Source organism: Staurois parvus, unplaced genomic scaffold (assembly GCF_062004578.1).
Source record: "Staurois parvus isolate SC_StPar_1 unplaced genomic scaffold, SC_StPar_1.0 ptg002113l, whole genome shotgun sequence".
NCBI classification, from domain to species: domain Eukaryota; kingdom Metazoa; phylum Chordata; class Amphibia; order Anura; family Ranidae; genus Staurois; species Staurois parvus.
Window position 1 is genome coordinate 5,228,145 of NW_028319909.1, and position 23,476 is coordinate 5,251,620.

General features: G+C 41.1%; 1 protein-coding gene across 1 annotated transcript in view; it reads left to right on the top strand.

Annotated features, from left to right (window-relative positions):
- LOC149432775 (uncharacterized) overlaps positions 1-23,476 on the top strand; it is a 137,154-nt gene that overhangs the window by 74,337 nt on the left and 39,341 nt on the right. The window contains exons 40-49 of the mRNA XM_089665011.1: positions 1,082-1,228; positions 3,589-3,708; positions 5,667-5,777; positions 8,597-8,743; positions 10,726-10,866; positions 12,028-12,135; positions 13,238-13,327; positions 13,412-13,555; positions 16,322-16,468; positions 18,444-18,554. Coding sequence (XP_089521137.1) covers positions 1,082-1,228; positions 3,589-3,708; positions 5,667-5,777; positions 8,597-8,743; positions 10,726-10,866; positions 12,028-12,135; positions 13,238-13,327; positions 13,412-13,555; positions 16,322-16,468; positions 18,444-18,554 — 1,266 coding nt within the window. The remainder of the gene's footprint in view (positions 1-1,081; positions 1,229-3,588; positions 3,709-5,666; positions 5,778-8,596; positions 8,744-10,725; positions 10,867-12,027; positions 12,136-13,237; positions 13,328-13,411; positions 13,556-16,321; positions 16,469-18,443; positions 18,555-23,476) is intronic.

Sequence of the window (23,476 nt, forward strand, 5' to 3'; positions counted from 1 at the left end):
GATAAGTTGGTTATTTAACTTATAATTGTAATAAGCTTGTAGAAGACTATATACAGTACATGTATCTGTTTTGGGTATGTGGTTGTCATTTGTTTGATAACTGGTGTTTTTGAGATTGTAACTAATAATAGGGTGTGGCACCTTCCATACCACCCGTGTTTTGGATTATCTTTGGTCTGATCAATCAGATAGTTTTTAGTTTGGACTTTAAGGTGGACCTTTATATATACCCTTTATAGAACAACCTCTTGATACTCTCAGGCCCCCTTATCACTGGTAATATCCCAGACACAGGTTACTTATTATACTTTTTAGGAATTATATTGTATATAAAAAATATGCAAGTCTGTTACTTTGCCTAGTAAAGCCCGATAAAACTGTTAATATATGTGTATTTGTTCATAAATTATAGTAAACCAGCAGAGAGTGGAAATCTTGAACTTTTTTAGTATAAGAATATACGATATTAATCTATAGTGTCTATACTGCTAAATCAAATACCTCCAGAACCCAATTTCTAATTTTCCCTCCATTATGGCTGCATCAATGACACATATTTATTTATTTCAGATACTTATACAGAGCTGTCAATTTACACAGTGCTTTACATGTATATTGTACATTCCCATCAGTCCCTGACCCTCAAGGGGTGTACAATCTAAGGTCCCTAACTTACATTCATACATATACTAGGGACAATTTAGACAGGAGCCAATTAACTTACCAGCATGTCTTTGGAGTGTGGGAGGAAACTGGAGTACCTGGAGAAAACCCACGCAGGCACAGGGAGAACATGCAAACTCCAGGCAGGGGGAGCTGTGGCTGGGGTTCAAACCAGCTACCCCAGTACTGCCAGGCAGAAGTGCTAACCATTTAGCCACTGTGCTGCCCCAATAGGAATGTGAATGAGACAGAAAATAGCAAGCAAGCTTTGGCGCTATCAGAAAGTGCCAGAGCTTTGCAGGTCAGGATGGCTGTGGATTCAGCAATAATGGCAGGGATTTGGAGGCTGGTATGTAGGAACTAGGAATCTGCACATTAATCAACATTTTTTGAGGAATTTATTTTATTTTTTAATAAGTGACAGGACCAAGTTCCAGTTCAGGGTACAACGGGGTGACATGTCCAACCTGTATGTCTGAAAATTCTGAATGGTGTACGGCAAAGGATACCATGCAATGCATCGGGAATGAGAACGTGTGTTTAATCTACAGTTCAAAACTATCAGGTAAGTGTAGTTAAATTCCACTCATCCTTAAATTACTTTACCCTGCTTAATATCATGGAATGTTAGAAAAACAATGTGTGTCCTATCACTGTAGCCTCCAGAAACCTAAATAGCTTTGAGCTGTATTTCCCCTCTCTTCAGCTTTTGGACCTATCCTATTAACTTTGTCCACAGTTGGCCACCTTGACTAGCCTAGCTCATACAGATTTTGGCTGTCCATTCAATATGAGTCCAGCTGGTTTAAATGCAGGGGAGGAAAGTCACATGGAATTGAACAGTCTACAGCCGTCTGCAACCCATCTGGTCCTTTATTGGTTTTGAATGTTCAAATCTGTAGTGGACATGGCCACCATAATGTTTTTCAAATATTGTTATCGACCCCAGTTTGGTAGTTTAGAGGGAGTAATGGTTAAAACCATATTAGGCAGATTGGTGCAAACCATTACTGTCAGGGACTGCGGGTCTTGCAGCGGCACACAGGTCTGCACATACACAGATTGCCTAGGTGCACTAATGTACAGGCACTAGGACCTGGGCGTCGGCGTCGGAAATTGCACCAATGACGGTGCAGGGCGCACTATTTAAACTTGCCAGACGGTGACTAGGTTGCCGCAAGGTCTAGTTCCTGTACCCGTGTTCTGAAGTGTGTTCCTGTTGCCGATCCTGCTTGTCCTGATTTGTGTTGACCTTCTCCTGCTCTGACCTCCGGCTCATCCCTGACTACTCTCCTGCCTGTTGTTATATTACTATTGGACCTCTCGTTGCTGAACCTTGGCTCGTGACCTGGCTGCTCTATGACTACTGTTTGGTACCTACCTGCCTCCACCGTTACCGACCTGGCTAGTTTGACTACGCTCATTCCTGACTGTCATCCATCCATCCCGCTCGGGACCTGGACTTGTCAGCCTCTTCACAGCAGGCTCACCCCCCCGGCACGTACCCTCGGCGGGACCCCTCTACCACAGTTGGGTGCACTCAGGGCTCGCGACCTGGTTTCAGTCTCACACCAAGTCCATCCCCACCATCAGGGGCTCTAGTGAAAAGGCAGACTGGGACTTAGACTCCGCGTCCTGGGGAATCCCGTTCTGTGGATCACTAAAGATTCCGCCGGGAGGTGCCTGACAATTACATTACAAGTAATCATTCTTAAAAAGCGAAAGGCTCTTAAAATTGCTACAAAATTGTCATGTGCATGGCCAACAATGGAAATCTTTATACCATACTAAGAGTTTGGATTCTGCTACTAATGGTCCATGTGCATATCCTATTAGGCTAGGTTCACATATGTGCGGGTGGTGCTGCTGCGGATCCGCACAAAAATCTGCACAGAGGAATGCGGACCCGCGGGCGGGTGCCATTAATTCTAATGGCACGCCGCCCACACTGAAAATCGCAACCGTACTGGGAACCGAGGTTCCTGTGCGGGCTGCATTTTCAGAAGTAGTGCAGGGACTTCTTCCCTGCGTGTCCCGGGGCACGGGAGTCCATTCAAATGAATGATAAAGAACTTTTCTCAGTGAGTAAAATATACTAAATAAATCATAAATAAAAGAAAAATATACATAAATCAATAAATATGCAATGAATAATAAGTGTCCCAAAACATAAATGTCCCAACCAAAGAATGTCCAAAAAATGTCTTTTCCACCTCCAAAACAAATAGGGGTTTATTTACTAAAGCTGGAGAGTCCAAAATCAGACTCCCTTCTGCATAGAAACCAATCAGCTTCTAACCTCAGCTTGTTCAATGAAGCTTTGGCGATGAAACCTGGAAGCTGGACTGGTTTCTATGCAGAAGGGAGTCTGATTTTGGACTCTCCAGCTTTAGTAAATAAACCCCATAGTGTCTTTCTTTAATTAATCCAACGTGATGTTTCCAAATTCTTCGTGTACCTCAAGATAATATAAACTCAAGATAGTGTATTACCTTTTATGTAAATCAACAAAGTGCCAACAATCGTGTATCATGCAAACTGCATATCATGTGCAATAAATCACACGTTAAGGAAAAAAAAAAAAACCTAATCAATACATAAATATAAATACAATAAATCCAAACCAAGTATATTTTACTCACTGAGAAAAGTTCTTTATTATTCACGTTGACTTTCAAGGGTGAAAGTTGTTTACTTTTCTTTTAGGGTGTGGGAGTGATTGGTAGGGTTGGGATTGTGCAGAGCGATTGGTTTACATTCAAATGAATGGGCTCTTGTGCCACGGACCGCAGGTATGTGAACCAGGAGTAATGCACAATAAAGGGTCTATTTAAAAAGTATGTGATTTTCATTAAAACTGAAGTTTGATTGAAGTACAGTAAATGATGTAACCATCTCAATACACAATGGTTTTCTCTTCCACAGGAACTCCATCTGTTGTTCGTGGCTGTGCCACTAGAAGTAACTGTTACCTTAGCCAGCTGTCACACAGTATGAAAGGATCTGGATCGAAATTTGATTTTAAGTTTATCTGTTCCTCTAGAGGTACTTAGGAAATTTGATTACAGTTTTAGGCATTCTAAGGTTTTTAAACCCTATCTTATCATTGGTACAGTAATGGTATTAGGTCCAGATGAATATTCAGACAATTCTGTACATTTCTTGACTTTTACATATCTAAAATATACAAATCTCTGGCAAGGCAACTAGTAAATGGGAAAAGGTGACAAACATAATTTTGTCAAGCTATCCAAATTTGGAAGCTCTCTGCCATTCAATAGTCCAATGCCAGAACTTCAAGGGGCCAGTAGAGGCTCTGGAATTTGACAAATTAGTTATTGAGGTTCTGCAATTTGGCAGAACACAGTGCCCAGATATAGATGTCCTGTGTACCCCTAGGATCTAGGTCAGTGGTTCTTAACCTTGTTGGAGGTACTGACCCCCACCAGTTTCATATGCGCATTCACCGAACCCTTCTTAATTGGAAAAATAAAATATGATTTTTCAAATTCAAAACATAGGTATATATTTAGGTATATATTTATACATAGGTGCACAAAATGAACAAAACCATTAAGAACAAAACCATTAAAACATGATTTTCACACAAAAACAAAAACATTATAATGAATATTTACTGCACGAATCATATGAGTCGGGTGTGGGTCTTCACCTCTGCCGAACCCACGAGACTGACTCACCGAACCCCTGGGGTTCGATCGAACCCAGGTTAAGAACCACTGATCTAGGTGCTCCAGAAATCATAAAAAGGATTTGAGGGTTAAAAGGGGTACTAGAAGACATATGCAGTGTGGTAACCTGGGGGACATTTAAGGGCATGACAGGGATTACTATGAACAAAGTACATGACAAGAACAGTGTTCAGGCAGGTCACAATCAAAGTGCAGCACAAAGCACATAGACACTAAGGCATTACCATACACCAATTCATGTGTAGTATTTAATACATTAACGTGTCTAACAAATGCTAAAAAAAGTGGAACCATGATTTTATGGGGAAAAATGGAAATTGGTTATTGTATTGGGTGTTTGATCAAACCAAACGTCATCCAGTTAGGGTTTAGATATACTTTAACATTAGTTTTTATAATATTATATTCCTTGTTATATTTTTTTCTTGGGGAGGGGGTCCAAATATGTTACACCTAACCAGGGGTGGACTGACAACTCATGGGGCCTCCAGGCAATAGGGGATCATGGGGCCCCGTGTCCTTGCCCAAACTCAAAAAAGCCTATGAAAAAGGTACCAGAGGCATCTCATGGGGCCCCCTACTGACCCCCGGCCCTCAGGCAGTGCCCGAGTTTCCAAATGGTCAGTCCGCCCCTGGTTAAGGCAACCCATTTATTTGGAATGGGATACCAGTGCACCTTAACAACTAAAATAAGAACTAAATTACTCTTTTCTGTAACACACCACACTAAAATTTACAGCATGTAGGTTCAAGTGCATTGCCCACTACTGTACCTGACTTAAAGAGACTCTACAATTAGCCTAAAGAGGAACCTCAGCCTGGAAAATAAATTTAAAAGTTAGCAGCTACAAAAACTATAAAAACTATAGCTACTCGCCAGTCTTTTGGGTCCCCAATGCAACCATCTTAGATATGGGAAACCTGCTGTGACTTCCTGATGCTTCACAGGTGGCAGAATCAGCTTGAGAATCCTATAGATTGGTCATATATTTTTATATGGTTGGCCAGTCAACTGAGGGAAGCTTAACTTTATTTTCTGACCACTGAACACATGGTTATCAGAACAAATGGAGATGTTCATCTCCCCCCAGCGAGGACACGGATAACAATAAAAACAATTACCATAGGCTGTCTTGTTCTCAGGTTTTCATCAATTTAGGTTAATGGAGCCTTGCCGGAGGCTTCCTGCTTTCTGCTTGGAACAGTCATTTACAGTAATCCAGCTGTGTGTAGCCAATATTTCTCTATACGTATTATCTTGAATTTCTTCTTTTTTAACTTAATTTGTAGGTTATTCTTTGTCATGCACGGAATGTATGGACAAAACAAACTGCTCTGGAAACAGCATTACATGCTCTTCTGGATATGTGTGCGCAACCTCATATACGGAATCCACCGTGGGTAAGTCACATTTAAAGGAATCCTCCACTTCAATAGAAAAATAGACCCTTGATACATGTAAGTATAAAGGGGGTGTCCCAGCTCCTGGAGTAGGTTCCATAATCTTACATTTCTTCTGGAGTACATCTGCTGAGAAATCTGGAGTTGTCACTGTCAGGCTCGAACACCAGTAGCAATTTTGTGGAGAGCCTCCCACTGGCCAGCTGGATATGTGCATAAGCAGGTCAAGCTGGTGAATGAAATGGGCTCATCTAGGGTGCGGGGTCTAAGCATTAAGCAGTATTCACCAGAGCTCCAGATGGTGGAGATGGGTTTTGCTGCGTGTTAGTACCAGGTGGTGGTCCTCAGGTTAGCAAGCCAAGGTCCAGTAGCAGATGTAGCAGATAGGGATCAAGTAGAAGTGTAGCCACTAAAAAAGACGAAGGTCAGAAACAAGTGGTTGCAGGTTGGGATCAAGCAAATCGTAGTCGAGGAACAAGTCAAAGGTCAGTAATGAGTTGTTGCAGGTATGCAAAGGAGCAAGAACTCGGCTGGAGATTGCTCAATAATCTGGCAAACACGAAATACAGAGATATGGCTTAAATCAGGAAGTTCATGGGAGGAGAAAAGTGTTTAAGATTCACCAGAAACAAGAGACAAAGCAATATTGTTCTATGAGAGTATACAGGGGCCTGTCCAGTGGCCCAGCAAAATGAGCCACTGCCAGACACAGCAGATTTTGTGGGTTCAGATCAGGGGTGGACTGACAACTCATGGGGCCCCCGGGCAATAGGGGATCATGGGGCCCCTGTGTCCTTGCCCAAACTCAAAAAAGCCTATGAAAAAGGTACCAGGGGCATCTCATGGGGCCCCCTACTGACCCCGGGCCCTCGGGCAGTGCCCGAGTTTCCAAATGGTCAGTCCGCCCCTGGTTCAGACCCTGGTCCTGACAGGTATTATGGTACAATTATATCATCATGTGATAAAGAGATTTAGAAGAGAAAACGTAGATACTCAGTATATTTTTATTTCATCATAGCATATCTGAAAAGAATCAGGCAAGCAAATTTTAAGGTTCTAAGGGCCTTACTTCATCAAGACTACAAGAATATTTTTGTAGCCTTGTTTATTTTACTGTATACTATGATGCAATAAAAAATATTTGGGCTCTTGTTAATTGGTGTTGTGCTCCTTCTCTTCCAAATCCTTTGCCGAGACTACCTTGTACATAAGTCATAAGTCCTTATACATGGGTCTAACCCAGCAATGGGCAAACTACGGCAAGCAGGCCGTATACGGCCCGGCGGGCTTTTTAATCCGGCCCGCGGAGCGTGGCAAACATTGGCTGTCAGAATGTGTGTAGGCGGGGCAGCGTGAGGATCGTGAGGGGAGCTAGGCTCCTCTCACAGTCCGCCCTGAAGACCGGAACGGCGCGGGAACACGGCGAGAGGATTGCGCGGAGCAAAGGTAAGTGAATTGACACAGGGGGGACTTGGCTTACTACTTGGGGGGGAATAGTACTGTGGGGGATGAAATACTATATGAGGGATGAATTATTATGGGGGATGAATTAATATGGGGAATGAATTACTATAGGGGGGATGAATTACTATATGGGGGATGAATTACTATATGGGGGATGAATTACTATATGGGGGATGAATTACTATAGGGGGGATGAATTACTATATGGGGGATGAATTACTATATGGGGGATGAATTACTATGGGGGATGAATTACTATGGGGGGGGAATTACTATATGGGGGATGTATTACTATATATGGGATGAATTACTATGGGGGATGAATTACTATATGGGGGATGAATTACTATGGGGGATGAATTACTATATGGGGGATGAATTACTATGGGGGATGAATTACTATATGGGGGATGACTTACTATATGGGGGATGAATTACTATGGGGGATGAATTACTATATGGGGGATTAATTACTATGCTTACTATGGGGGAATATTACTATACTTACTATGGATGACACATACACATCATTCATCTACTCTTGGACCGGCCCCCGGGTCCAATATATGAACCCATTGCGGCCCTCAAGTCAAAAAGTTTGCCCACCCCTGGTCTAACCTGAGTCACAGCACATAAATATCATTTCACACTGCAAGAGTAAATTTAGTTTGGTTCCAAGACCTCCAACCTATTTCTCCTTATTCCTAGAAAAATAGGAAAACATAGTTCAATAAGCAATCAAGGGCCTAGATGTTGCTCAATGATGGTGTTTGAGAAGTGGGGTTCCTTTATAGAAGCCTTAACAAACAAAGGGTCTTGTTTTTTTTGTAATTGTAATATATATATATATATATACTGTATATATCAGGGGCGGACTGACAACTCACGGGGCCCCCAGGCATTAGGGGATCATGGGGTGCTGTGTCCTTGCCCAAACTCAAAAAAGCCTATGAAAAAGGTACCAGGGGCATCTCATGGGGCCCCCTACTGACCCCGGGCCCTCGGGCAGTGCCCGAGTTTCCAATTGGTCAGTCCGTCCCTGGTATATATTTAGTTAGACCTTATTTAGAATAGCTTATCCAGTTCTGGAGATCTCACAAAGAGATATTGATAAAGATAGGTCCAGATACGGACAACAATGCTGGATTTTAGCCTGCTTAGGACAGACATAGATCCACACTCAGGCAAAAAAAATAAATAAAAATTATATTTATATATAAATGAGGTGGGCTCAATAGGCCACTTTGTCATTTTTCTGCTGTCGCCCTTTTATGTTTCTAGTTTAGTAATTTCTAATATGTTTCTGATTTCTAGTTTAATAAATCGTATATTTAATTAGCATACATTAATAACAGGTGGTTCGAAGTCAACAAGGTACATCCGCTCATGTTCACCTCCGAGCCAGTGTGACAGAACTGGGAGCATCAGCATACTTGATGGCAACACCAAGATGTCCTCTTCTTGTTGCGCTTTTGACAACTGTTCTTCATCCCCTCTTCCAGGTAAAGTACAATGCCCTCACCTCTTTTTAAAACCAATCTCTACTGAGAAAACTGTATTCTGCTGTTGCTCAGTTATTTATATGAAAATGTTAGTTGCATGGCTGTCATGATAACGGTCTTGCTTCATGGACCTCTCGGAGCCATCACATGGGTTTCCCTGTCCTCGTCTCTCTTCTCCTCAAAAACACCTAAAAAATTATTAACGGTTGTAATGCATGAATAATATAAATCAAAAGAACTGAAATAAGAAAGGAAAAAAAAGAATAATTACATGAATCCATATGAAACAATGCAGACACTTACAGAATTAGGCAATAACAATTACACATTAAAAGGGCATACAGCCAGTACAAGTAAGGAGTGATATGTACACATTACTGAACTCAACACTTACATCCCTTGAAGGCACATTAAAGAAAACAGTTACCACATTTGGGTGGTGTCTTACATTGTAATACTTTCATTTTATTTGTAAATTGTATGTTGCAATGCTGTCATTATATTATTCCAGTACTATTCTTTACACAGGTATGGATGAGACAAGGAAAGTACCTGCCCCCATAATTGGAGCTAAGGAATAGGGGTTATTCCAGGGCAGGGGTCTCCAAACTTTCAAAACAAAAGGGCCAGTTTACTGCTCTTCAAACTTGAGGGGGGCAGATTGCGGCCAGTGGGAGTAGAAAATTCCCTGGCATTTGCAGGAGTAAACAATGCCATAGGCTTGGTGGTCAGTGGGAGTAGCAAAAATTACATCATTGTTGTCTGTGGGAAAAATTGTGCCCCTTCATTGATTTCAGTGGGAGGAATAGTGCCCCATCATTAGTGTCAGTAGGAGGAATAGTGCCCCATCATTGGTATCAGTGGGAGGAATAGTGCCCCATCATTGGTGCCAGTGGGAGGAATAGTGTCCCATCATTGGTATCAGTGGGAGGAATAGTGTCCCATCATTGGTATCAGTGGGAGGAATAGTGTCCCATCATTGGTATTAGTGGGAGGAATAGTGTCCCATCATTGGTATCAGCGGGAGGAATAGTGCCCCATCATTGGTGTCAGTGGGAGGAATAGTTCCCCATCATTGGTATCAGTGGGAGGAATAGTGCCCCATCATTGGTATCAGTGGAAGGAATAGTGTCCCATCATTGGTATCAGTAGGAGGAATATTGCCCCATCATTGGTATTAGTGGGAGGAATAGTGCCCCATCATTGGTATGAGTGGGAGGAATATTGCCCCATCATTGGTATTAGTGGGAGGAATAGTGCCCCATCATTGGTATCAGTGGGAGGAATAGTGCCCCATCATTGGTATCAGTGGGAGGAATAGTGCCCCATACTTGGTATCAGTGGGAGGAATAGTGCCCCATCAATGGTATCAGTGGGAGGAATAGTGCCCCATCATAGGTATCAGTGGGAGGAATAGTGCCCCATCAGTGGTATCAGTGGGAGGAATAGTGCCCCATCATTGGTATCAGTGGGAGGAATAGTGCCCCATCATTGGTGTCAGTGGGAGGAATAGTGCCCCATCATTAGTATTAGTGGGAGGAATAGTGCCCCATCATTGATGTCAGTGGGAGGAACAGTGCCCCATCATTGGTATCAGTGGGAGGAATAGTGCCCCATCATTGGTATCAGTGGGAGGAATATTGCCCTATCATTGGTATCAGTGGGAGGAATAGTGCCCCATCATTGGTATCAGTGGGAGGAATAGTGCCCCATCATTAGTGTCAGTAGGAGGAATAGTGCCCCATCATTGGTGTCAGTGGGGGTAATAGTCCCTCTTTATGGAAGGATCAGTTACCCAAGGGCCAGATCAAGGCAAAAAAAGGGCAACATCCTGCACCCGGGCCATAGTTTGGAGACCCCTGGCTTAGGGGAACAGTAGTTGACTCAATGAATCATTGCTGCATAGTTGGAGCCAAATTGTGCTTTTGTATTCAGTTTATGTATGCACAGTATGTAATTATGTATTTGTTATTTTTTTCAAGTACCATCTACCAGACCTCAACTCAATGGTGTGGCCTGTTCAGCCTGTCAATCATCTTCCTCCAGTTGGTGTTACAATAATCAGACCCTGAAGTGCACAGGAGAGGAAGATACGTGTGTTCTCTATGCCACTAATATAGCTGGTAAGTCATAGTATTGCAAGGAACCTAGACAGAAAAGGTATTGCTGCTGTATTTCACACAGTATGGGCTTCCCCTGGTGAACATGCTAGCAACATGCTCAATACACTCCTTGTGTGTCTTATCAAGGCAGATTCCTTTTCGTGCGTATTGTTTTTTTAGTCTACAAATGTACACTGCCAAGACGTGTTCTACAAAATGGAAATGTGATGTAGATCCAACAATAACAAAAATAATAGAAATGAAACACAATCCTATCCATAATTTTCCCTAGTACAGTATTAGAAGTACGGGATGGTTGTAGAACCTGCACATGAGTTATGCTGGCCAAACACATACTGTATGTAGATGCTTTCCATTAAGCCTGGAAGACTCTAACAGATCCCTTCATCCGTGCTTTGACAGCGGTTTCTGACAGTCATCAAAATACCAGAACAGTGGCTACATCGCAATAGATATGGACCCTGTTAGGCCAACAGTTTACCGTCAATCAAGGGATGGCAAGCGGGAGGCAGCAATTTTCAGCCAGTACATCAGAAACCTCCCAATATTGACTGTTTATGGCCAACTCTACTTGGCTGGTCCAAGTCTGTCAGGAACGTTTTTGTTACATCTCGAGTAGTTCTTGTTTCGATTGGATGTGCAATGTTTTGTTTTCCACTAAGTTAACAAAATGAAGGGTCAGCAATGCTACCTCTGTATAATGAGGCCAGCAGACTTACAAACACACAGTATCAGCAGTTGATATTAGGTTCCTGGGAATAAACCGCTTTCCTGTCGCCCTATAGCAGATATATTGCTATAGGGTGACAGAAGTGCACAAAATCACATGTATATATACGTGATTTTGCATTTCCGAGTAGGGGGACGCACAAGCCGCGTACGCCTACCCGCGCCACTGTTCGCAGCCTCGGCTGTCAATCACCAGGTCCCAGTCAGTGAATACTCGCCGGCACCCGGTGATAGCCAAGCATTACCGATGGGGGGAGAGAACTGTATGTAAACAATACAGTTCTCTTCCCTGTCAGCTCCTGCTCACTGCTTTGTATGGCTCTGCAATATTTGTCAGTTACAACTATTCTGAAAGTCAATTGTTAAGTAGAAACTTTAGAATAAGAATATTGATCTATAACATGCAGTTGATTTATTATTTATTTTTTCTAGGAAATATATCATCTATTCGAGGATGCACCCAGCAAAGTACTTGCAACAGTCAAAAATACTCTGTCAAAGGAACAAACGTATCTTACCAGCCAAACTGCTATTGCGGAGGTATTTTGCTTCCCTTTTGCCGTGGTGCTTTGTATTTTTTTTAAGAGATACTGTAGTTTTTTTCCCCAATGTTCAATGCTATGACTAAAATAAATTAAATTAAATTGCTAAAAATGTTTTCAAAATGTGTCTCTAATATATTCCCACAATGCCCCTAGTTACTCAATACTTTACATGGAGACTGTAAGAGAAACTTTTGATATTTGTGACTCCGTGTATGACATTAATATTGGGCAGCAGTTATTTTAAGTTTTAGTATAAAATCTTTTTTGTTTACAAATGAATATTTTACTCAGCAGTGCATGCATGGATTGCCCTTTAACTCTGTGTTTCTGCAAACAAATCTAGCACAACCTGTTCACTTTAAGACACCCTATCTCTAATTGAAACCTACCTGTAACGGAATCGGACCCCGACTGCACTTGGGTACTTCCGTTATAATACCGCTTCCCCGTCTGAACACCGACCACAGACACCACAGCAGACCAAACAAGACTACACGACACCAGTCTTGGAAGTAAACCAGGAAGTAGACTAGTTTGTTTTAACACAGATACAAGATATATACACTCAAGGGGACAATACCCCTTCCCTTTATAATGACACAGGGCGGGGCAATCTACATTTAGTAACAAGAGACACACCAACAGACAGTCCAATCAGGAGGGAGGGCTGCTGGAGACACCCCCCACCAAGCCAATACACAAAGACCCATACATTCCATAATAGTTTGCTCCCAAGTAAGACACACAATAGAACAATGGGATGCAGCCACATGGCATTAAACAATCCACAACCCCCCACCCCAATATTAGGCCAAATCACCCTGTACCCCTAACAGGCACAGGGTGACTTACACATAAGAGGGATATGGGGAGCTGAGACAGGGGTCTCCCACCTCTCTAAAGTGAGCTGTGTTCCATGGGCCCCCCACCCAAAGTGACTCCCGTACACATTAAAGGGGAGGGGATAACTGCTCTTAACCCTTCAACTGTGTGTCTAAATTTCATCTTACGCTATTCAGCTTGGTAAACAAAGAAGACAAGTGTGATACAATTTTAATATGTTGCTATTTTTACATTGATTCTTTTTATTTTGTAAGGTAATTCCAGCAACACCTACTGCCCGGACACCAATACAACCTGCCCCAATGGTACTGTATGTGGAAGGGTTCACTCATTAACTACTCTGGGTAAGTTATTAAAACATCTGCAGTATATGGTACTGAGTAAATTATTGCTGGTTCATCTTTAAAATATTTCTTGGTTTTGTCTAGGTAATTCCAGCTTTGAAAACTATACCAGCACATGTGTACCAGTTGACCAGTGTGGGATTACTGGCAGTGTCAGCATTCCCAATGGCACAGTAAAGCTGGCCACCATCTGTTCAAACAGTGGCTGCAACCTACCAGAACCATTGTGTAAGTAATCGCAAATAGTAAATAACCTCAATGGATTCTGCTGCTATACTGATGACATCATCAGGTTCACAAGATGAGGGACATATCACATTGTGTTGACTGTATAATGTGGCTTTTTAGGAGTGGCCATAGACATGAGTATTTTTAAATATTAGCTAAAATAGACCCACTTGGGAAAAACCACATACTATGATACTAGTATACATTGGTGTATCACTCTGAGGAAGTGGCATTTTAAAACCACATCAACTGAGGAAGTGGTATTTTAAAACCACAAAATACTTGTTTTGAGATATAAAGCAATTCAGAGTTCATAAAATGTCATGACTCCGACCCATCCTAAGTCACACGGAAATGTGCGCCTCTGCCATTCATGGGTCTTCCCATTTGCCTAGTACACCACCCGCCTGAGAACCTGCCAGGGGATCCAGGACTTGGACCTCCGCGGCATTGCGAATGACCTATTCTATCTTACATGGAGACAGGTTATTCTCCACCTGCTACCATGGAAGGTTGTGTGTCTTTACCCCATAGGGGCACTTGCAACCTAAACAGATGCAAGCCCTTGTTACTTAATTTATTTTTCTATCTTTCACTTTTTTGAGACAACAAATATATTATTTTCACTGAACTACACTTTAGGGCCCTCCCGCCTCTTTTATTTTTCTGGATACTTCAAGTTTTCCAAAGGGTCTCAAATCTGTCTTTGCTGCTGAACCCCTCAAACTTCCATGGACCACCATACTTTTATTTTCAAACTAAAAGAGAGTTATTCAACTTTGACTAGCTAGACAATAGCAACTTGCCTGCCATTTTTGTCCCTCTCTTGAAAAGCTACATGCTGGAGACTGCATGCTGGGTTCACTTTTGTTATGCAAATCTTGGTGGGGTATTGAGGTATTGCATTGCTAGAATACAAGGACTTCAGTTATAGAATTGGACCATGTGAATAGGACTATAGTAGTAGATCAGGTAAACACACAGAACTTTTTTAACTATGCACCCATCTTTATTCAGCAAGCTACAGGGACTTTACCTTTCCATCCCGGACAAGCCCCCATAGCCTGCTGCAGAAAGTTTTGATGGCATTTTTAGATGATTTGCAAAAATGCAGATACAAAAAGTTACCTATGGTTGTAGCAATCCACAGGGGTTCATGGACTTTGGTTAATCTCTAGAGATATATTTTCAATTTTATTTTTTTAATGAAAATTCATGTTTTTAACAGCATGTTTATGAAGGATTTTCACTTATTAGGCACTGTTTTATAATGGTTGGATTCACAGCACCTAACCAAGGTATCAAAAGAATGAGATTTGTAAGGTTTTATGAAAACTTATTGTCAGAAATCAACAACAGAGATTGGCATATCTGTGTGGCTACACTTAGAAACTGAGACCAGACTATATATAGTAAAGCAAATTTATTAATAATAAAAGAAAAGACATCCACTTACCAGCAAACAGGAAACAAGCAAACATGAAGATGCAGGGTGCAGAGCAAGAGAAAGATCAGGAGAAGGATAAATAGTGGTAGCATCTGACTTAGCAAAGCAAAGCATAACTTGAAGTGTAATAGTTGAGGAGAGACTAAATACCCTTCCAGCAACCAGCATCAAGTGGAGACTGTTTACTGGAATCTGTTGACCGCTGGAGACACCCACTGGTGGACACTGGAACTGCTACCTCTGCTCTGGGAAGCAGTGTCACTAGCTTCTGACACTATGCTCAAAAGCAGATAGTCCACTTTTAATTTCACATGGAAAGCTTTGCGTGGTTCTACTGTTATATGGAACCAACGCAAGAGAACAAAATTGAAGAAATTGGTCATTTTTGTAACCTTTTCCTTGCTTTAAAATCAAATACTTTTCTTATTTATGTTATACATTTTAATGTTTTAACTGGCAAGGGGTGATTATTTATCAGAGGTAGGCAGGTGCTCTTTTTAAAGAAAGAATCAAAGTTGAACATTTATCATTTCTACAATACAGCAAGGCAATTCAAAGCAGAAACAATAACACAGATTTTGAAACAAATTAACTACAAGGATATAGCTTGATTCATACATTCTGTAGTGCCCCCCATGATCGCAGGAGGCTAGGATTCCAACTTGAACTCCATCTTGCATCCAAACAGGGACATCTCCAAGCACAGTCACGAAGATGCAGCTCAGTCCCATGCACCCCCCCCCCCCAGGCTGCAACTGGGGTGAGAGAGAGAGAGTATGGCCATGCCCAAATATTTATGCTTTACCCCAGCATACTCCGCTGGCAATAAACTTCCTGCTGGTTGGCTTGGAGAAACGTAAATATTCATAGTTTAGTCTTACTTTAGCATCTCACACTATTGGCCACCAGCGACACCTACTGGCAGCAGAGAGAAACCACAGCTTCACTGAGTTTAGGGGAAAGCCAATTGAGCAAAAAGACTATAAATCATTCTGGGCTGACTACCCACCAGCTTGAAATTTAGATAGCACCATCATTTAGGATAGGGTGCTACATTTCCTTCTCCAGTTGTTCCAAAGATGTACTACAATGGAATGAAACCTGACCATGACCACTTCTTAACTGTGCATCTGTTTAGAGTGAAAACTTGTCTCATCTTCAGTAGTAAATCTTTTGCACAGAATTACACTCACAGGGCTTGCAAATGCACAATATTCTATAAACTCAGCCAAATGAGAAGAAGCCTGATTTAATCAACATGTGTTGCTAATTTTCTTGATGAATTCTAACCATTTTCTTTTCCCCTATATTCCTCATAGTGACAGGACCATCGTCAACATCATCCTTCAATGGAGTGATATGTCCGACCTGTGTGTCAAAAAATTCAGACTGGTGTGATGTGAACGATACCATGCAATGCACTGGTAACGAAGCAGCATGTTTGACCTACAATGCCAAGGTGTCAGGTACGATTTCTTCTTCCTAAATCCTGCCCTGATACCCAAACCCATGCTCATATTACTCCAAATCCACAGCTGCTTTGGTAAGCCTTGCCCATGCAGAGTTGGTCTCAGATTCTGGGCAGTTGGCTGAGCTACTTGAACTACAGTTGCTTTCAAAAGAGCAAGGAGCAGCTCTTTAAGAAGAAGGCTATTGCAGTTCAAACAGCTCAACCAATTGCCCCAAATTTGAGAAGGTAGACCAGCTCTGCAGGGGCAAGGCTTACCAAAGTAGGTGTGGTTTGGGATCTGTCTGTCAGTTATCTTGTGTAAACAGTAATCATGGTTCTCTGCTGTTAAATCCCCATTTGCCCAGTCAGTCTATTTTTTTGTATTTCTTTTTTCTAGGTGATATTTATGTCACATCATCCTACTGTGGAAGGGTTGAATGTTGAGGTCTCTCATGTCCACATACTGTGGTTTCTGGTCCCAGCTAGAAAATTCATTATCATGGGAGGCTGGAGTTTTTCTGTACTCCATCTGGTTTTTGATCCGTTCATCCAGTGGAACAATTGTAAAAAGTTGAGATATAATTGTTTCATAGAATGAAAAATTATGATGATTACTCACGAATATACTTCTGCATGCCTATTTAGATAAACACCCTCAAGATGATGCAAAGTGTAGGCATAGGCTGGATGTGTATGTAGTGCCTAGGGCAGGGTTTCTCAACCAGGGTTCCATGGAACGCTAGGGTTCCCCCAGAGGTTTCTATTGGTTTCCTGAGCAATCAGCAATTTCTGCCTCTCAGGTAAGTTCCCACTGACACTATTGATCTTTTTAATTATCTGTAAGGGGGTAATTCTTCCCCATGGCCACAAGTGTAAAGAACATTCTTCCACCTGACCATCTCACTAATGTATCATGAGTTATAGATATAGTCATTTTTAGCAGGGGTTCCCTGTGACTGAAAAGTTATTTCAAGGGTTCCTCTATGTTGAAAAGGTTCAGAAAGGTTGGCCTAGGGTGTGGCACCTGCTGAGGTTAATCTACTGCCCTTTAGATGACTTAGAGTCAAGCTACCTGAATAAAGGTGAGGCTCTTAAGCCAGCCATAGATGATGTGAGTTTCTTTCTTGCAACAAGGGGTTCCAGGAAAGAAAATCGCTTGATACTTTCATCAACACAGTCAATGTGTTGAATCCATTGGTGCCATTGTGCTTTCTCGATCGGAGTGCAGAAGGGGAGCTGTTCCCACTGGGAGAACACAGTGATTATTGCTACCGGCTAAAGCCTCTGACAATAATCACATGAAAAATCTGACAGCCTGGTTGTACCCAACTTGTACAACAACCAATTTAGGTACAATCAGCCTGCACATAGATCCCTGCAGAACCTGCTGAGATTTCAAACCATCTATGGCCAGCTTTAGTGTGTTTGGTGTGTGCTCTTGAAGCCAGTAGTGGGATAGTCCACACATGTACTGGAGTAGGTGTTTGACCCATGGGCCAAAATGTTTGCATTGCTTTCATGTAGTCCAGGTAAGATAAACATTACCTGTATGATCCAGGTTTCCGAAAATGTGTGTTTGGACTCAATGGACCAGCGCCTAAGGCTGCAGAGCTAAAGGGGGCAGCACCAAGGCACTCAAAATTTACAAACTGTGACAACTTTTAAAACATTTTATTTTTCCCCTTTGGGCAATCTCTAGATATTTGTGGCTGAATTCAGAAGGAGAACTATAGGAGGAAGGGGTGCCAGGAGCAATCAGAAGGCTCGTTACAATTTCAGGAACATAAACCTATCTCTTCTTTCTTTGGTTTGGTAGTCTATACAGCTGCAAAGTAATTCTGCATATTTAGGCCATAGTTTTCACCCAAAAAATCCTACGAAGTGGGTGGAGAATCTTGTACAAAAAGGACATTAGAATGTCTAAATATGGTCTTTCTTGGACTTATTTTGCCTTTTGCCAATTTGTCCCGAATTTCTCACATTATGTACAGGAATACCAATGGTCTTTCGAGGATGTGCCACAAAATCTAACTGTGTCCTCTCCACGCTGTCTCACAGTGCAAGTGGATCAGAGTTCGATTTTAAGGTCAACTGCTCTAAAGGTAAGGGTTTTGGTTCTAGTCATAGATGGAGAGTGGAAGGGTTATGAACTCTGTAATGTTTTATGGATGCCTCTGTGTAATTCCCTTCGTGCCCAGAAGAAACTACAGGGAGTAAGAAGAAATCTCATCAAGTCAAAGACAATGAGCCCCTTAAACTATGATTGGCGATTGTCACGTGGCACCTTGTGGGGGTGAACTATTATGTTGCAGAGCATATAGTTTGTTAGGTGCAAAAACCATGACTGTCTTGTGCCATCATCCTCTTGGGGCAATGCCCCCCCACATTGTGCCAAATTCTTACACATTTGAAGGTGATTTACAGTATTTATTTGGTATTCTTTAACATTTAATGAACTCTTCACATCTTCCTGTTCATTCTTTCAGCTTGAACAATTATTGGTTGGAAGTAGTTGGGGGTTGGTTTGCAAACTTTACTGAAGTTTGGGTGCCGAATTTGACGTCAATGAGAGCGGAATCCTAGAAATCAGTAATGACCATTTTCTAGGTTAATAGGCAAGGGATTGCCTGGAAATAAATCTTAAAAGCCATGGCCATGTTTTATCTAGGAGACACATTGAGTTAGTTCTCCCGCAATCCTCACTTCCACATGGTAATAAAGTGTTACTTACCAGGCAGTGAGAGGAAATCCTTGCAAATGAAGAGAATCCCCCCCAGGTCACCAGAGTCCCCGTTGGAAGATGTCCCCTCTGTTACTTTTCTGGGGACAACCCACAATTTGGGATTTTCTTTTACTTTCAGTGATAATGGTAAACACTACAAATAGGGAGGTAAATCTTATCTATAACTAAATCTAAAACTAAGAAAAAAAGTTTTGCCTTCATTTATACTTCAATAGTATATATATATATATCTATATATATATATCTATATATATATAGATATATATATATAGATATATATAGATATATATAGATATATGAAAAGGCGTACCTCAGTTTATGAACGCCTTGGTTAATGTAATTTTTGGTTTACGAATGAAAATCCATTGGAAATAATGGCTCGGTTTACTAATATTTTTCACAATACGAATGGATTAATTGGTTTTCAATGCATTTACCATTTTTTTAATCCTGTCCCTGTACAGTACTATGCCTTTATAAAGAGTTTTGAACAGATAAAACTTTTTTTGACTTTTTTCGGACCTCCGGAACGGATTAATTGGTTTTCAATGCATTTACAAATTAATTTTTAATCATGTCCCTGTACAGTATTTATGCCTTTAAAGTGCACTTTATAAAGAGTTTTGAACAGAAGACTTTTTTTTACTTTTTTCTGACCTCCGGAACGGATTGGTTGGATTTCAATGCATTTACAAATTCAAATTAAATTTTTAATCATGTCCCTGTACAATATTTATGCCTTTAAAGTGCACTTTAAATGGAGTTTTGAACAGATAAAATACTTTTTTTCGGACCTCCGGAATTAATAAATTGGTTATTAATAAATATATTGTCTATTCACTGTTTGGATCCTGATTGGATCAGAGCACTTTTTGTGGGTATTATATATTTAATTGTTTATATTCTTTTTCCTACTTTTATTGTATAGCGCTTCACTATATTTATTAATATTTATTTGCACACACCAATTAGGTCAGGTTGGGTGAGTGCAGCTTGTATTTAGGAACATCCATATAAGCGCAGGAGGATATATCAACACTTATAAATTGATTTTCAATGCATTCCTATGGGAAACCGAGCTTCGGTTTATGAATTTCTCGCAATACGAAAAGTCTCGCAGGACCCATTAAATTCGTAAACCGAGGTACGCCTGTATATATTAGAATTGTAAACAGAAAAAATAGAGACAGTGAATCTCCCTAATGGGGGCACAGACAGCAATAAAAAACCTAATGGGTGTTCTAATCCCTCTTCACTCTACAAAAAAAAGTGTTTCCTTTAGTTATACTTTAGCATTTTTTATGGCCCTTTTTTCCATCATAGAAAGCATTTGAATCTCCCAGAGTTTTGACAGGTTTACTTGTAAGATTTAATTAGTTTTGTTCTATTGTTGGCGGGTTATTTTTATTTACTAATGTGTGAAGTGCAATTTATAATTTTCAAAATTATGACATTTCAAACAACCAATCATGTGAACACAAATTAAAAATAAAAAAAAAAAGTTTCCAAAATTATTGCAATTTTAGGCAACCAAACAAAAACAAATATATATATTTTGCATTTTGACATGCTTTATTAATTATCTCTGAAGCTAAACCTTGTCTTGGATTTGTCTTGGATTTGAAGGAGGCAAAAATGGTTAAAAGTTCTGTGTTCTTGTTTTGTTTTTTTTTGTTTTGTTTTTTGGATCTGTGTCCCATTGGGGAGATTTTCCTGGAAACACAACAGAAGTTGAAAGGACATCTCTCTAATGCTAGAGGAAATCCTCTCTAAGATATGTCACCAATACAGGTGTCCCCAATAGATGATTTCCACTATATTCCTTTTTAGATACAACTCTAAATTTTAATATTTCTCTCAATGTTATTCCTGGTGACAACAGTCAAACTAGTTTTGGCTTTAGTTCCAAGTTGAAATCTAGCCCCAAGCCTGATACAAAAATGAATTGTAAAAATCTAGTCTGAACAGATTTTTTTCTGAACACAGTGAACAAGATAAAACTTTTTTTTTCTTTTTACAGTAAAACCAGAAATTTAACATTCCTTTTTGTTTGCTAGTTTAGAGGCTGAAAATAGGCCAACTGTGTGTCCAACAAAGCCACATTTATTTAAACACAGCTGTATACATTTTATATTTAGCTTCATGCTCTAAACAAACATAAGCCAGATAATGATAATAATAGTAGTAGTAGCAACAATAATAATAATTATTACTATCAAGATCAGCCAACTGTGTGTCTAATAAAGTCACGTTTATCTAAACGCATCTGTGTACATTTTTATATTTAACTCCATGCTCCCAACACATATAAAACAACAACAATAATAATAATATTAATAATTATTATTAAGATCAGCCTATTGTCTGTCTAATAAAGTCAAGTTTATCTAAAAAAACTGTATACATTTTATATTTAACTCCATGCTCCCAACACATATAAAACATTAATAATAATAATAATAATAATAAAATTAATAATAATTATTATTATTATTATTACTAAGATCAGCAAACTGTGTGTCTAATAAAGTCAGGTTTATCTAGATGCAACTGTATACATTTTATATCCATGCTTCCAACACATGTAAAACAGCAGATCCCCAGCTTATTAGTACCTTCATTCAGTAGATCCTGTGCTCAGTAGGACCACCAGCTCTACTGATGCCCCACTCAGTAGTAACCTCCCAGCTTTGCTAAACCCCCACTCAGTAGTAACCCCAGCTTTGCTGATCATCCACTTAGTAATAATGCCAGCTTTGCTGATCCCCCACTCTGTTTTAACCCTCAGCATTGCTGATCCCCTGCCAAGTATAACCCCCAGCTTTGTTGATCCCCTGATCAGCAGTAACTACCAACTTTGCTAATCCCCCGCTCAGTCATAACCCCCATCTTTGCTGATGTGATGCTAAGTATAACCCCCAGCTTTGCGGATTCCTTGCTCAGTGGTAACCCCCAGCTCTGTTGATCTTCTGGTTTGCTGATCCTCTTGTCTCTTTGGTCCCTGCCCACCTCCTGCTATATTGCTCCCATGCCACGCACCACGTGATATTGCTACTTTATCCTTCTCCATTCCTCCAGCTCTGCTGATCCTCTGCTGCTCATTCCTTTCTCTCCAGTCCCTGCTCACCTTCCGCTATAGCATTCCCATGTGGTGTACCACGTGTACCTTCATTCAGTAGATCCTCTGCTCAGTAGGACCACCAGCTCTACTGATGCCCCACTCAGTAGTAACCTCCCAGCTTTGCTAAACCCCCACTCAGTAGTAACCCCAGCTTTGCTGATCATCCACTTAGTAATAATGCCAGCTTTGCTGATCCCCCACTCAGTAGTAACCCTCAGCTTTGATGATCCCCAACTAAGTATAACCCCCAGCTTTGCTGATCCCCTGCTCAGCAGTAACTACCAACTTTGCTGATCTCCTGCTAAGTATAACCCTTAGCTCTGCTGATCCCCCGCTCAGTCATAACCCCCATCTTTGCTGATGTGATGCTAAGTATAACCCCCAGCTTTGCTGATTCCTTGCTCAGTGGTAACCCCCAGCTCTGTTGATCTTCTGGTTTGCTGATCCTCTTGTCTCTTTGGTCCCTGCCCACCTCCTGCTATATTGCTCCCATGCCGCGCACCACGTGATATTGCTACTTTATCCTTCTCTGTTCCCCCAGCTCTGCTGATCCTCTGCTGCTCATTCTTTTCTCCCCGGTCCCTGCTCACCTTCCACTATAGCATTCCCATGTGGCGTACCACGTATGCCATCTTCTAGTTGCTCCACTCCGGTCTGGACCCCGCTCACCTTCCTTCTGCCCCGTGCTGCACACCAGATGTGACGTCTGCACCAGACACTCCCAGAATATATACACATGAACTGGAAAGGAACTGCTGATGACGTCTTTCGGGGTCGCTTGTTGATAACCTAGTGCACCCTGGGATATCCCATTCCTCCAATACCTCCAAAACACAGCAAAGCTACAGCTGACTAAAAGCCTCTCAAAAGCTGCAGGTGCTGTTAGAGAGCTTTCATCATAGACTTCTATGGAGGCTTTGGAGACGCTTTGAAACACTTAGAAAGAGACACGGGGTATCATTTTTTAATCAAAGAAAATGCAATGTGTGGACAGGACTGTAAGCTAACCATTTTATTTAGTGACAGGTAATTTGATTGGCATTCAGAGTGCTTTAAAAAAGCGTGTCCAATGCCGCTTTTTGAAGAAAGTGTAAACAGGCTCTTAGTGTTTTGGAAATCCATTGAAAATGAATGGCACTGCAATGCACTTATGCATGCAG